Below are 12,212 nucleotides of genomic sequence, written 5' to 3' on the forward strand. Positions count from 1 at the left end.
TTCACGGAGTCTCCGCGTTCGGTTTTGGAAGGCTCGCGGGGCGCTCACACCAAAGCTCGGCAGAGGATTGGCTGTTCCCGGGCCAAGGAGCGTTTTCTCCGGGGAGCCGTGGCTGTGACCGAGGTGGCCTGCCTCAGGCGGCCAGGTACGTAGGTTCGGCATCTTGGCTTGAGCTGCGGTGGAAGCGAGTGGGCGGGCCGTCAGAGCAGGGGTGTCGCCGGGACCCGAACTCCCACGTCCACTTAGAGCCCGTCGTTGTGCGAAGCGGCCACGTCTGAGCCCCGGGGGCGGACCCGTGCTGGGGATATCGCCGTGTGACCTCGACCAGGATACCCGCTCCCAAGGTCTTGTCCTGTTGATGAACGCCGTCCGGTCCCTGTAAGCACCGTCGAGGCAGGAAGCCCAGAGCTGCGCCCGCCCTTTCGAAAGCCGTGGAAGGGGTTGGGGTGGGTGCATCTTAGCTGACCCCATCCCGATTTGAGGTCTGTCGGCTCTGCCCTTCAGCGTGGTGAGTAATCACTCTAACTCCCCGCGGGGTGGTGGAGTGTCGAGGGCACAGAGGCTGGCTTGGGAGACCCGGCTTTCGATCCCTGCGCCTTCCAAAACCCGCAGAAGCAGATAGCCCGTTTCAGAGCCTCCTGGATCCTTCCTCCCCCAGACGACCTCGTCAGCCATCTGGCAGGAACAAAAATAGCAGTGGTTGAGAGCGTGGGCGCTGGGATCAGACTAGGGTTCCTATCCCAGCCTCGTCACCTACCACCTGTGTGACTTTGGGAAGTTACTTAACCTTTCTGGGCTCAGCTTTCTCATCTGTAAAATGGGTGTAACAATAATAGTGCCTCCTCATAGGGGTGTTGTGAGGATTAAAGATATTACTCCTCAGAAAGTGCTCTTCTGCACTTGACAGGGAGCAAGCTGCCTCAATGGCAGCTATGATTTAAAAGTCCACAGATGAATCCATCTCCCTTTACTCTCTTCTCCCAAGAGTGAAGGTCCCTTTTGAGGGAGTTTCATGACAGTAGTGAGGATGAAAATGGCAATGATTCTATAGTCCCTGGTGGTTAAACAGCCTCTCTCCCTTACATCATTCATTCACGATGTAATGTACTAGGATAGATGCTTTCGCATACTTTATCTCCCTATCCCCTAAGGGTTATTTATTCTCACCATTTTGATGATGAGCAAATTGAGGCAGGGGAAAACCGAGGCCTGCCAAGGTACCCAGTTATCAGGGGCAGAGCCAGAATTCAGGGTTCTTGAACTCTTGAAAAGAGTTATTCCTAGATCTAGCAGGGTTTACTTCCAGGTCATATCTGAGAATTGATCTGGGGGAAGGGTCCATTTCCTTTCTTTACCTCCTGGGACACAGAACTGGAGACCAACCTGTGTCCATTTTTCTCCTGGCTGAGCTAGGCCCACAAGGCCATTTGGACTGAGCCTCCTGCTTGAAGGAGCCACTGATTTTGGCTGCTGTCCAGTGGCATGTCTGTGCAGGGAAGCAGGCCAAGGCCACAGGTGTTGATTTGGGCCCTCGGCCAGAGCCTCCAGTTCTTTTTCTGAAGAGGCCCTTGGCCTCTGATTACAGATTATTACCATCACCAGCATTATCTGAAGGGGGTGAGTGAGGGCCCAGTTGCCACCCAGGTCATACAAGTGTGTTGTGCCTGTCATAGTTCCCTGTACCTCCCTGAGACTACAGAGGGAATGGCTGTCTGAACTGAGCTTCATACATGACAAAGAACGCTCAGTTGGGCACCGTATTTATGTACTGCAAATTCAGTGCACGGTGAGTCACTTTTTAAATATATTTCTTTGTAAGAGCCCTACAGTCCATTTATTGCCTGTTTCAAAACAAGTTGAACTTCATTTTCAACATTTGATATTTACTTTGGGAGTTCATTTCTAAGCTAGTTTGGATCAAATTGAAGTATTTCACAATTGGTCTTTACGCATTTGCTCACAGACCCATACCTATTTTTTATGTCAGCTCTGAAATGAAAGATCCATTTATAATCTTTTAATAGACCCGTGGTTTCATTTCCCAGTTTAAAAAACTGCCATTGTTCAAGTACACACTGACTTCCCTGGATTCAGGTCTTGTCCAGGAAATTTGTGGGAAAGTAACACATTGAATAAGACAGGAAATTTTGTTCTGATAATAAAAGTGTTCCGATTCAGTTTTCTCAAAGTTTACCAGATAGTCCTACATGAAATCCACTGATTTTTATTCCCAGCCTCACTCTGCTTTCTGAATCCCAGAGTGGGAGGCAGACCAGGAGTGAGGGGCCTCAAAATCTGGAGGTGCCAAGGCCTCTCGAGGTTCATGGAGGCTGTGGTTGAGGCTGGAGGCTCAGACTCTCCCAGGTGGTTCCTTGTTGGTGTGTTTGTAACTCACTGTAACTCTGTAACTGGCCTCTGGAGGCTAGAGGCTGGAGGCTAGAGGCTAGAGGCAGGAGGCAGGGCCTTGCAGGGCCTTGCAGCCCTGGCAGAGGTGGCTGGACCATCTGGGAGGTCAGGCTCCGAGCCACATCCTCCCTGAGGCAGACGCTGCTACTTGATCCCATTGCCATTCTCTCTGAAGGGAGGGTGAGATTGCCTGAGTCTAAGAGAAGGACTGTCACCCCTTCTCCCACCACCGAGGTCAGTCTGGGAGTCTGCTCCAGGCTTGGCCATAGCCAGCCTAGGTCACTAGAATGCTTTAGAGCAGTGAGTTCTCTGTCTTCTACCAGACCCTAACCCCACAGCCCACAGCAGCACAGCAGGGTCTAGCCTCCAGGGAAGACTGAGGAGGGAAGAAAGGGGGAGCTACTGGTGGGGAGTTCCCTGGCATTTAATGAGCCAGACCTGTCCACACGTGTTGCTCCTGGACCCTGGCAGACAAGCAAACCCACCTCTGCTTCCCTATGGACCTAGCCTTGTCATGGAATCATTGACTCTCAACACCAGCACATACCCTTGGAGACCACAAGCATCAGCCTGTCCTTTCAGATGTAAGAGGGAAACAGGCCCACAGAGGCCATGTGAAGTGCCTGAGGCCTTTGAGCCCATGAGTGGCAGAACTAGGGCTCGAACCTCGTCCTCTGACTCATAAGCCAGTGCTCTGTGCACTGGACCGGGTTGCAGTTCCAGATTTCTTTTGTGGAGGCTGGGGATCTTCCTCTTCAGAGTGCCACAGGTTCATGGCTTCAAGGCTGGGGCAGCCTGTCACCTGGTAAAGAGCTCTGGTGCTAGTGAAGATTAAAATAAATTCCACAACCCCACTCCTGCCTGGCATGTGGGACATTCACTGTTCTTCCCTTTCCGCTGGCAAGTTTCCCCACTTTGTGAATTAGATAAGAATAGTGAAATAGTCCTCACAGAAATGATGGGAAGAACTGTGCTTTGAGCTGCCTGGCTGTGATGGCAACTTGGTGGTTTAAAAGCTCGGGCTGCAGTCATTAAGATGAGGTTCTGGCCTCGGCTGAGCCAAAGATATGTATTTCAGCTACTCTTTAGTCCCCTTTGAATGGCGATGAGGATAACAGTGCCTGATTCCTAAGAACTGTTTTGAGGATGAAATGATATCATGCATGTCGCTGATTCGGAATAAACACCCCATAGTTAGCTTTTATTTCTCTTTATCAGCCTGAAAGTGTTACTTGGTGACTGTTGTTGTCTGGTCACAGTATATTTATATCATCCAGTGCTGGGGCTTTAATTACCACACATATTAGGTCCTAACTGGATTCCCATAATTGTGCCTATGGAGAGGCAGATTTTAAAATTCCCATTTTCCAGATAACAAGTACATATTTTTTTTAACTTTTTTTTTTTTTGGCCACACCGCGCAGCATGCGAGATCTTAGTTCCCTGACCAGGGATCGAACCCACGGCGCCTGCAGTGGAAGCGCAGAGTCTTAACCTCTGGACCACCAGGGAAGTCCCCCAAAAAGCACAATTTTTTTTTTTTAAGAGCTATTTTTTTTTTTTTTTAATTTATTTATTTTTTGGTTGTGTTGGGTCTTCGTTTCTGTGCAAGGGCTTTCTCTAGTTGTGGCAAGCGGGGGCCACTCTTCATCGCGGTGCGCGGGCCTCTCACTATCGTGGCCTCTCTTGTTGCGGAGCACAGGCTCCAGACGCGCAGGCTCAGTTGTTGTGGCTCATGGGCCCACAGCATGTGGGATCTTCCCAGACCAGGGCTCGAACCCGCGTCCTCTGCATGAGCAGGCAGATTCTCAACCACTGCGCCACCAGGGAAGCCCAGCACAATTTTTATGAAGTTAATTTATCAGTCTTCTGAAGGTTTATTTTAGTTATTAAATCTTTTTAAAAGAGAGTGCGGTTCTTATGATAGAAGGCCTAGAAACTGGGACAGGGTGAGTGTGGAAATTACTGGAAGGAGGATGGCTACTGGGATGAGGAGGAGGGATGGCCAGGGCAAGGAGGGGGACAGTCATATCTGAGGAGTGTGAATGAGAGAGAGATGGCTCAAATTCTCAAGAGCATAAAAAGCAGGTGGGAGTAAGGGTTACTTCGGCAGGTGGGCTGAGGATGGATAGGAAACTGGTAATGCTCTTATTTATATGATTGTTTTTTTTTTTAATAAATTTATTTTATTTATTTATTTTTGGCTGCGTTGGGTCTTTGTTGCTGTGTGCGGGCTTTCTCTAGGTGCGGCGAGCAGGGGCCACTCTTCGTTGCGGTGCCCGGGCTTCTCATTGCGGTGGCTTCTCTCGTTGCGGAGCACAGGCTCTAGGCGCGCGGGCTTAGTTGCTCCGCGGCATGTGGGATCTTCCCGGACCAGGGCTTGAACACGTGTCCTCTGCGTTGGCAGGCGGATTCTTAACCACTGCGCCACCAGGGAAGTCCCTGATTCTGTTCTTTTGCACTTTTTACAGTGGGCGTGTACATTTTTAATTTAAATATATTTTAAATTTGATTTCCCCCTTTGTAAGCCGGTTGCTGTTTGATAGGTATCTCTATAGATGGCTGTGGAATGAGGTCTGACTTAGCAACCAGGCCTTCCTTCTTAGGCCCGGGACTGTGAAGGGTGAAGGGAGCACAGGCAGGCCTTCTGCTGGCTCAGGCCAGGCTGCTCAGAGGAAAAGGAGCGTCTACATTACACCCCTGACCCAAGTAACAAAGTCAAGGAAGCCAAGAAGAGGGGCATTTGCATTTATTTAGCTCCCACTGGGGACCTGATACCACACTAGACCCATTTAATCCTCACAATAATCCTGAAAATTGATTATTAGCCCCATTTTACAGTTAAGCAAACAGGCTCAGAGAGGTTGAGTAACTTGCCTAAGGTCACAGCCAGGAAGGTGGCAGAGCTGGGATTCAAACCCAATTCTGTGTAATGCCAAAGTCCTTGGTCTTTCTGGTCTCCAGTCTATTTTCCAATCCCATAGCTTTTTCAGGCTGTAGTGAAGATAAGGATAAGGTGGGTGAGCCTCTTATCCCTTTATCATTCAAAAACAACTATCTAGAACTGAGGTAATTCAAGTTTCATTTCTTGCATATGAGGAGGCAGGGGCATTGACCGGAGCCTAACTTTTATTGAACTTAGTATCGATTTCTGCCTCTGCCCTGATAGGATATTCTAACCCTGTAACCCCTTCTTCTGCCCCTACCTTTGTCTCTGTGGTCCTTTGGACTGTGGTTAGATATGATTGGTCTATTTCATACCGTGTTTACTAAATTATATGGACTAGGTTCATCCCCAGGGTCTTGAAAATAGAAAATGGGATGACTCTTCTCAGTGTTGTAGATGGAAAAGCAAATGAGTGGTCTTAATGCTTTATGTGTCTTCACTCAGTCCTCACAGGAGCTCTACGAAGCAGGTACTAGTATGGCTAAGTTACACAGGAAGCAGATGAGGTGTGGAGGGTCACCCAGCCAGTAGGTGGTGCAGGCGGCCAGAAGCCGGATTCCCACCTGGGGAGCCCAAGTCCACAGCCCCTCTCTTACTTCTGTGCCACAGAGCTTAGGTCTCAGCATCAGAGGATTCTGGATTGTTCTTCAGTTTCCTCATCTGTGACATGAGGAGCTTAAAAAGTACCTACCTCATAGGCTGTTGTGTTCGTATTTCAACGATGTTATGTGAATACAGCCCTTACAGTGATGCCTGATACATAAGTGCTTAACACGTTTCAGCTGCCGCTGCTACAGGCGTTATCACTAGGACCCGGGGTCTGCGTGGACTCCAGAGCCAGACAGACTTGGGTTCTACTTCTGGCTCTGCACTTACACATGGCTTTGTGCCTGCAAGAAAGTCATTTAACATCTGGGGTGCGCTTCTTCATCTGTGAAGTGGTGATAAACAATCCTCACCTTCTGTGACCCTTAAGTTAATACATACGTCAGGCACATAAGCACTTTATAGTAAAGTTTGACTGCCATCATCATTATTATTTCCTCAAGGTGCCCTGGGAAATTAGAGTGATTTTAAGTCAAGACTTCCTCCACTTCGGCTCCTGGAGAATAGAAACACCAGAAGCCCTTGCGTTAGTCAGGACCCCAGGGCTTGGGAAGGGCCCGCTGAGCTGCTGACGACCCTCCCTGTTCCTTCCTCGGCACCCAGGATGGGTACCCCCGCCTCTGTGGTGAGCGAGCCACCCCCCTGGCAGGCCCCGACGGAAGCCCGGGGCCGCAAGCAGGCCTCGGCCAACATCTTCCAGGACGCTGAGCTGCTGCAGATCCAGGGCCTGTTTCACTGCAGCGGGGACCAGCTGGCCGAGGAACGAGCGCAGGTCATCTGGGAGTGTGCAGGGGACCACCGTGTGGCGGAGGCCTTGAAGAGGCTGCGCAGGAAGAGGCCCCCTCGGCAGAAGCCCCTGGGCCCCTCGCTACACCACTGCAGCCGGCTCAGGTAGGCCCCTGGGGCTGGAGGGCCGCGGGGAGGAGAGCACTAACACGCCCACTCTACCCTTTCCCGGCTCTGGGGCCTGGAGCTGCTAACCTGGCCTCACCTCGAAGTACCTACCTTTGGGGTTGTTGTGAGGTCTACACAGCGCTTACTTACCACATGGTTGACACTTAGAGGTTGCTGTTACTACTGGAATCGTCTATGACCCTAACCCTACTCCCATGGGAGGGGGTGCCTGGGTCCTCTCAGTGCCACCTCATTTCGCAGTGATTCTCCACCAGGTGCGAGGGACTATGGTCTGGAAGAAAAAAACAATCCTGTTTACCTGTTGCTGAACAGGTAACATTCAAAAGTAAGCCTGGTGAAAACCCTGGCTGTGGGATTACTAAGAAAATAGCATAAGAGAGTACTGTAGAGACATCAAGGGTTAAAAATGGTTGAGAAACTTTACCTTAAACTTTCCCTATTCCTCCACCTCTTTGCTTATTAGGTCACTGCCAGCTCAGGAACAGTAAGCCCCAAGAGATCGAGTTGAACCACATGGCCTAACCAATCACTATGGGTTACATGCTGGGCCCACAGTCAGAATATCAGATCTGAGCAGGCCTTCTGAGATCATCAGGTCCAGGGGCAGCAAATCAGCTTCATTGCTCATATTAGTTCCAGTTGATTAGTAATCCCTACTGAAATCATCTTAAGATGGATACTTGCCCTCTGGTCTTGCATCAGGACAGATTAATGATGTCTGCCACGAGTACAGGATGAGGAAGATGAAGAAATGCTAAGTGTCACACCCCCTGATCTAGCCCCACTCTCTTTACAGAAGAGCAGTCTGAAAGCTTTGCCTTGTCATGCAGCTCTTTGGGCAGAGATGAGACCAGAGCCCTGGTCTCACTTGGCCCTGACCAATGTTTTTTGTTTGTTTTGTTTTTTAATATTTATTTATTTGGCTGCGTCGGGTCTTAGTTGCGGCATGTGGGATACCTTTTAGTTGCGGTATGCGGGATCTTTTTTAGTTGCGGCATGCGGGACCTTTAGTTGCGGCATGGGGGACCTTTAGTTGCGGCATGTGGGATCTAGTTCCCTGACCAGGGATCGAACCCAGACCCCCTGCATTGGGAGTGTGGAGTCTTAGCCACTGGACCACTAGGGAAGTCCCCCTGAACAATGTGTTTTAATAGTTCACCATGACCAAAATCTCTTCAGTCCCTGTACTGTCCTTCCTATTGATGTTGGCTTAAAACACACTTGTTCCCTGCAGAATCACAGAGCCCCGCGCTCCACCGGCTGACCCACAGAGCAGTGCCACGGAGATGGCTTCCAGCGAGCAGTATGTGAACTCCAGGAGGACCAATGCCAGGATCCGCCGGAACTGGAGGAAGCCAGGTCCCACAAGCTACCTTCATCAGATCAGACACTGATCCGGGGAAGGGGCTGGGAACAGCTGTATCTTCCCCAGGATTCATAGGGACTTTTGCCAAAGGGCCTGGGGAGGCGAAGAAGGAAGAGAGCTGAGGCAGACAGCCCCACTGCTGCCACTGGCCTGCTCGAGTCAGAACAGGCCCGAAGGCTTCCACTGAGCTGTTATACGGGACCCATTCCTCACCAGACTGAGGAGAAACAGTGACCGTTCCTGCCTCAGCCCTTCTCAATTTAACACTATACCTGGGCTGCATGATATTCCCCTGGGAGTCAAGGACAGGCACTCAGACTCAGCATCTCACCACTCCTGCTACTGACCCTCCTACTACTACTGTAACCTGTGGTCCAGCAGCTTGTCCCACACCCCTGCCCCTTCAGGCCAGCACAAGGAAACCATAGTTTAAGTGGCAAAATAAAACCATTCGCATCAAGAGCTTTGTGAGTCTGTCACAGAAGAGGAAGATCCAGAATGGACACTGGAGCTGGGGGTGAGGCACTGGGTCGCTGCAGGGAGGGAAGGAAGGAGAAAATAGGGCTGGCCTCCTTTACCAGAGGCTGTCAGACTGGGAGGCGAGATGGAAGCCTCTCCGTAGGCAGTCCTGGTCCGAGGGGAGGAGAGAGGGTTCTTGGCCCCTAGCCAGCTCTGGAAGGGGAGACTATTACAGTCAGCCCTGCACAGTGGGCAGTGACCCTAGGCCAGATGAGTCTGCCATCAGTGTAGTGCGCACCAGCTCCTCAGCTGGCTTCTGCATCCCTGTGGACCAACCATCCTGAGGCAGCTCGACAGCTGCACCGATCATGCCTTTTGCATTACTGAGGTTTCCTGTAGCCTGAAAACCCTTGAGGTGAGGATTTTTGACTACTATTCTGGCTTTGGCTCAAAAGAAGCCTACTACATGTTCATTAGCATTCAGCTCCCCTCACACCCATCCTATCTGCTTGATTATCCGTCACTTAAAGGAGCCAGGGTTCACATTGCTCCAAGTGGGCAGTGATGCACACACAGAGCAGAGCTGCCCTCTTACGGCCAAAAAGAGAAGCCAGTCCACATTCCTTACCCCAAACCGTTGGGAGACATGATTTTGTAATTTAGAATTTTTTTGGCTTTTAGAAAGGAGTCATTGCAAAAACTGTATAATCCCTATTGGGGGAACATCTCGTAACAGAACACTAATATTTCTGCAACAAATATTCACAGTAAAAGGGATACATGATGATTACAAATAGCTTTGCATCTGTGTAGGTGCAGGTCAGGTGTTGGTGTCAAATGAGTTATGAAAATATTTTGGGAAATGAGGACCTGTACCTTGCTCTGCTAGAGGAAAAGAGACTCAGGAGCCATATCTCAGTAACTCCATGGCAACACAGGGTTCTTTGTCCTTAAAATTGCATCCTACCTTGTCTTCCTTCCACCAAAGAAAACTAGACAAAAAAGGTCAGAATTGGACTTGTTATTCATACATCTGCATTGATTTAAATACATTACATACAATTTCTACAGTGCATTAGAACAATACAGAGGCAGCAGCACTCTACAGCCCAGCCTCTACTCCCTGACGCTGGGAGACAGGGCCCGTGGCTGGCAGAGGGCCGGGCGGTTCCACGAGTGCCGCCCAGAAACCTGCCTCGGCACTCTGGGCCCTAGCTCTCCCAAAGTCCACATTCAAGGCCACCTGAGTACAGGCTTCAAGGAGAACGGATGTGGGCCAGGAAAGGATGCCCCATACTCTTTGGCCTGCCAGGACCGGGACCAGCTCCCTCTTACGTAGGACCCAATTTCCTTCTCATCCCAGAGCTGGTCTGCCTGAGGACAATGTGCAGATCTGCTCAGTGAGGGAAGCAACCGGGCTCTTTAGACTGCTCAGGCCCTCTCAGCACCCAGGTGGGGCACTTCACCAACACGTCTGTACACAGATGTCTGGAGAGCTAAACACATCTGGGTCCCCTCCGGCCTCTGGGAGCCCTGCTGCTCCCATGTTCTCGCAAACGTGGTCCCCAAGGCCAGAGTCGGGGTCGGCTCAATGGGATTGTCAGGGCTGGGGCCGGCGGGGAGCTGTGCCTTGTCCACAGGGCATGCGTACCCAGCTCCAGAGACTCTTCCTGTCAGCGGGTGGAAGCCCAGGATAAGCTGGCTCCTGGGGGCTGGACTGGAAGGGGCCCAGCCTGGCGCAGCTGACGAGAGAGCTGCACACCTCCTGCATGGCGGGAGCTAGGCAAGCAGAGGGAACACAGCCATAGTCCTTGCTCCCTTTCTTTGGTTGTTCTTCAAACCTTCGAGATAGTTTCTTTCCAAGGATGACTGACCAATCGCAGGACGCCGGAAACTTGAAACGTCCAGTAGCACAGGGCTGCCCCATAGCCACAGGTGGCACCCTCTTTACTCCCCACTGAGGCCATTCTTTGCTTTGGTGTAGAAAGGGCTCGGACAGCTGGTAAGGGGGACGGACAGCTGAGGGAAGAGAGACATGGAAGCAGGAAGATGCACACTGGGCTGGGCAGCCACCGGGGGGCAGTGTGAAGGCCTCTCTCCTTAGGGCCCTGCCTTTCTCAAGAAGCCGTGGAAAAACTGGCCTGGAACAAGAAGTTGGGGAGCAAAGGGAAGCTGCCAACCAGGAGGCGGAACACAAGTCCTGTTACCTCCAGCAAGCAGCAGTGGTAGCGGAAAAAAAAGTCCAAGGACCTAATATCCTGTCCTCTTATGTGCTGAGACCTCCCCCAGAACCCTCACCGAGAGCCACTCCAGAACCGAGAACTGAAGCACTAACTCAAGAGTTGAGAACAAAACATCTAAAACAACAGGAACAAATTAGCAGACTGGGAGAGTTTGTTACCTTTGGCTACGGCCAAGGACTAAGGAAGCAAGGCTTGGGTAAGTTCACCCACAGACCATTACAGTTCCCAGCACATACCTAGGTGGTATGGATCACATTTGCATGCTGGGGAGTCAACTTCCTCCCTCCTGCCTTTGCCTGAGTGACAAGCAACCTACAGGCCTGGACTAGAGGGGTTGGGTCCCCAGCAGGGGAGGGAGCAGAGGTGATCTATACCATCACTGTAAAACTGCTGGGAGTTCTAGAGCAAAAGTCTCCCCACTGTGAGAATCGTGTCTGGAGTCAGCCTATTGCACCGGTGGGAGGAGAAGGGGAAGAAGACTTGGCAGAAAACCAAAAGGAAGTGTGGCTTCTGTCTGTCCCAGCACTGCGAGTCACCTAGCTGCCTTGGTCCCTGGGGGTAAGGAACTGTGAGACACCTGGATGTCTGGGCCCATGCAAATTTAGGTCTGGATCAGAGGTTTTCTGCTGCAAGAGGTTCTGGGATTCTGCCTGGGTTTTATATTTAAATTTGTATTTTTTTTTTCTGATGCAGAATATAATGAGGAATAGCTACAGAGCAGGGTGTCAGGAAGGGAAGGGAGTTTCCCAGCCTTCCCCCAGGAGATGCTGGAAGGGAGATGCTCCTTCCCGGGCATCTGGACTACTTGCACGGAGCGCCAGCCCCCCCCCCGCCCCCGACGCCAGCTCTCAGAAGGGCCCAACAGCACACACTGTCCTTCTGATTGTGCTTCTCCCTGTGCTTGGGAAAGCTCTGAGGGGGTGGTGAGCAGAGAGGGAGGGCTCTTAAGGGCACTGATCTCCGCCGGCTTCTCTGGCTCTTCCTGCAACCTGCTCCCCAGGCTTTCTCCCAGGCCAAGTCTCAGACAATGTGCCTTTGTCTGCCTCTGGGGCTACCACCATGAAAAGAAGGGCTTCCGACTCTGAAAGCTCTGTGTGTAGGACTCGCTAGCAGATCGCTGGTGGGAACGGGCCGTCTCGACAATCACGGGTGGCATCTGGACGAGGTGCAGGGGACTCTTGTTGTCTTTCAGGGCCTGGGTCAGATTTAGGATCTGCAGTGGGGAAAATGAGATCAGTGAGGGCAAGGCCTAGGCATTCTGGTCTGCCTC

General features: G+C 51.3%; 2 protein-coding genes across 6 annotated transcripts in view; one reads left to right on the forward strand and one right to left on the reverse strand.

Moving 5' to 3' along the window:
• AVPI1 (arginine vasopressin induced 1) overlaps window positions 1-12,212 on the forward strand; it is a 16,116-nt gene continuing 3,904 nt past the window's right edge. Inside the window, exons 1-3 of one of the 5 annotated variants that reach the window (XM_057530467.1) lie at window positions 1-145; window positions 6,563-6,850; window positions 8,109-8,702. In XM_057530467.1, the coding sequence (XP_057386450.1) occupies window positions 6,564-6,850; window positions 8,109-8,268 (447 nt within the window). In that variant the 5' untranslated portion in view covers window positions 1-145; window position 6,563 and the 3' untranslated portion in view covers window positions 8,269-8,702. Of the gene's footprint in view, window positions 509-6,402; window positions 6,851-8,108; window positions 11,139-12,212 lie in introns of those variants that run through there. The other 4 variants (XM_057530464.1, XM_007187401.3, XM_007187402.3 and 1 more) reach the window with 4 other exon arrangements.
• PI4K2A (phosphatidylinositol 4-kinase type 2 alpha) overlaps window positions 9,701-12,212 on the reverse strand; it is a 26,394-nt gene continuing 23,882 nt past the window's right edge. The window contains exon 9 of the mRNA XM_028167732.2: window positions 9,701-12,155. Within this exon, the coding sequence (XP_028023533.2) occupies window positions 11,994-12,155 (162 nt within the window). The 3' untranslated portion in view covers window positions 9,701-11,993. The remainder of the gene's footprint in view (window positions 12,156-12,212) is intronic.

Source organism: Balaenoptera acutorostrata, chromosome 16 (genome assembly GCF_949987535.1).
Source record: "Balaenoptera acutorostrata chromosome 16, mBalAcu1.1, whole genome shotgun sequence".
Lineage (NCBI taxonomy): Eukaryota > Metazoa > Chordata > Mammalia > Artiodactyla > Balaenopteridae > Balaenoptera > Balaenoptera acutorostrata.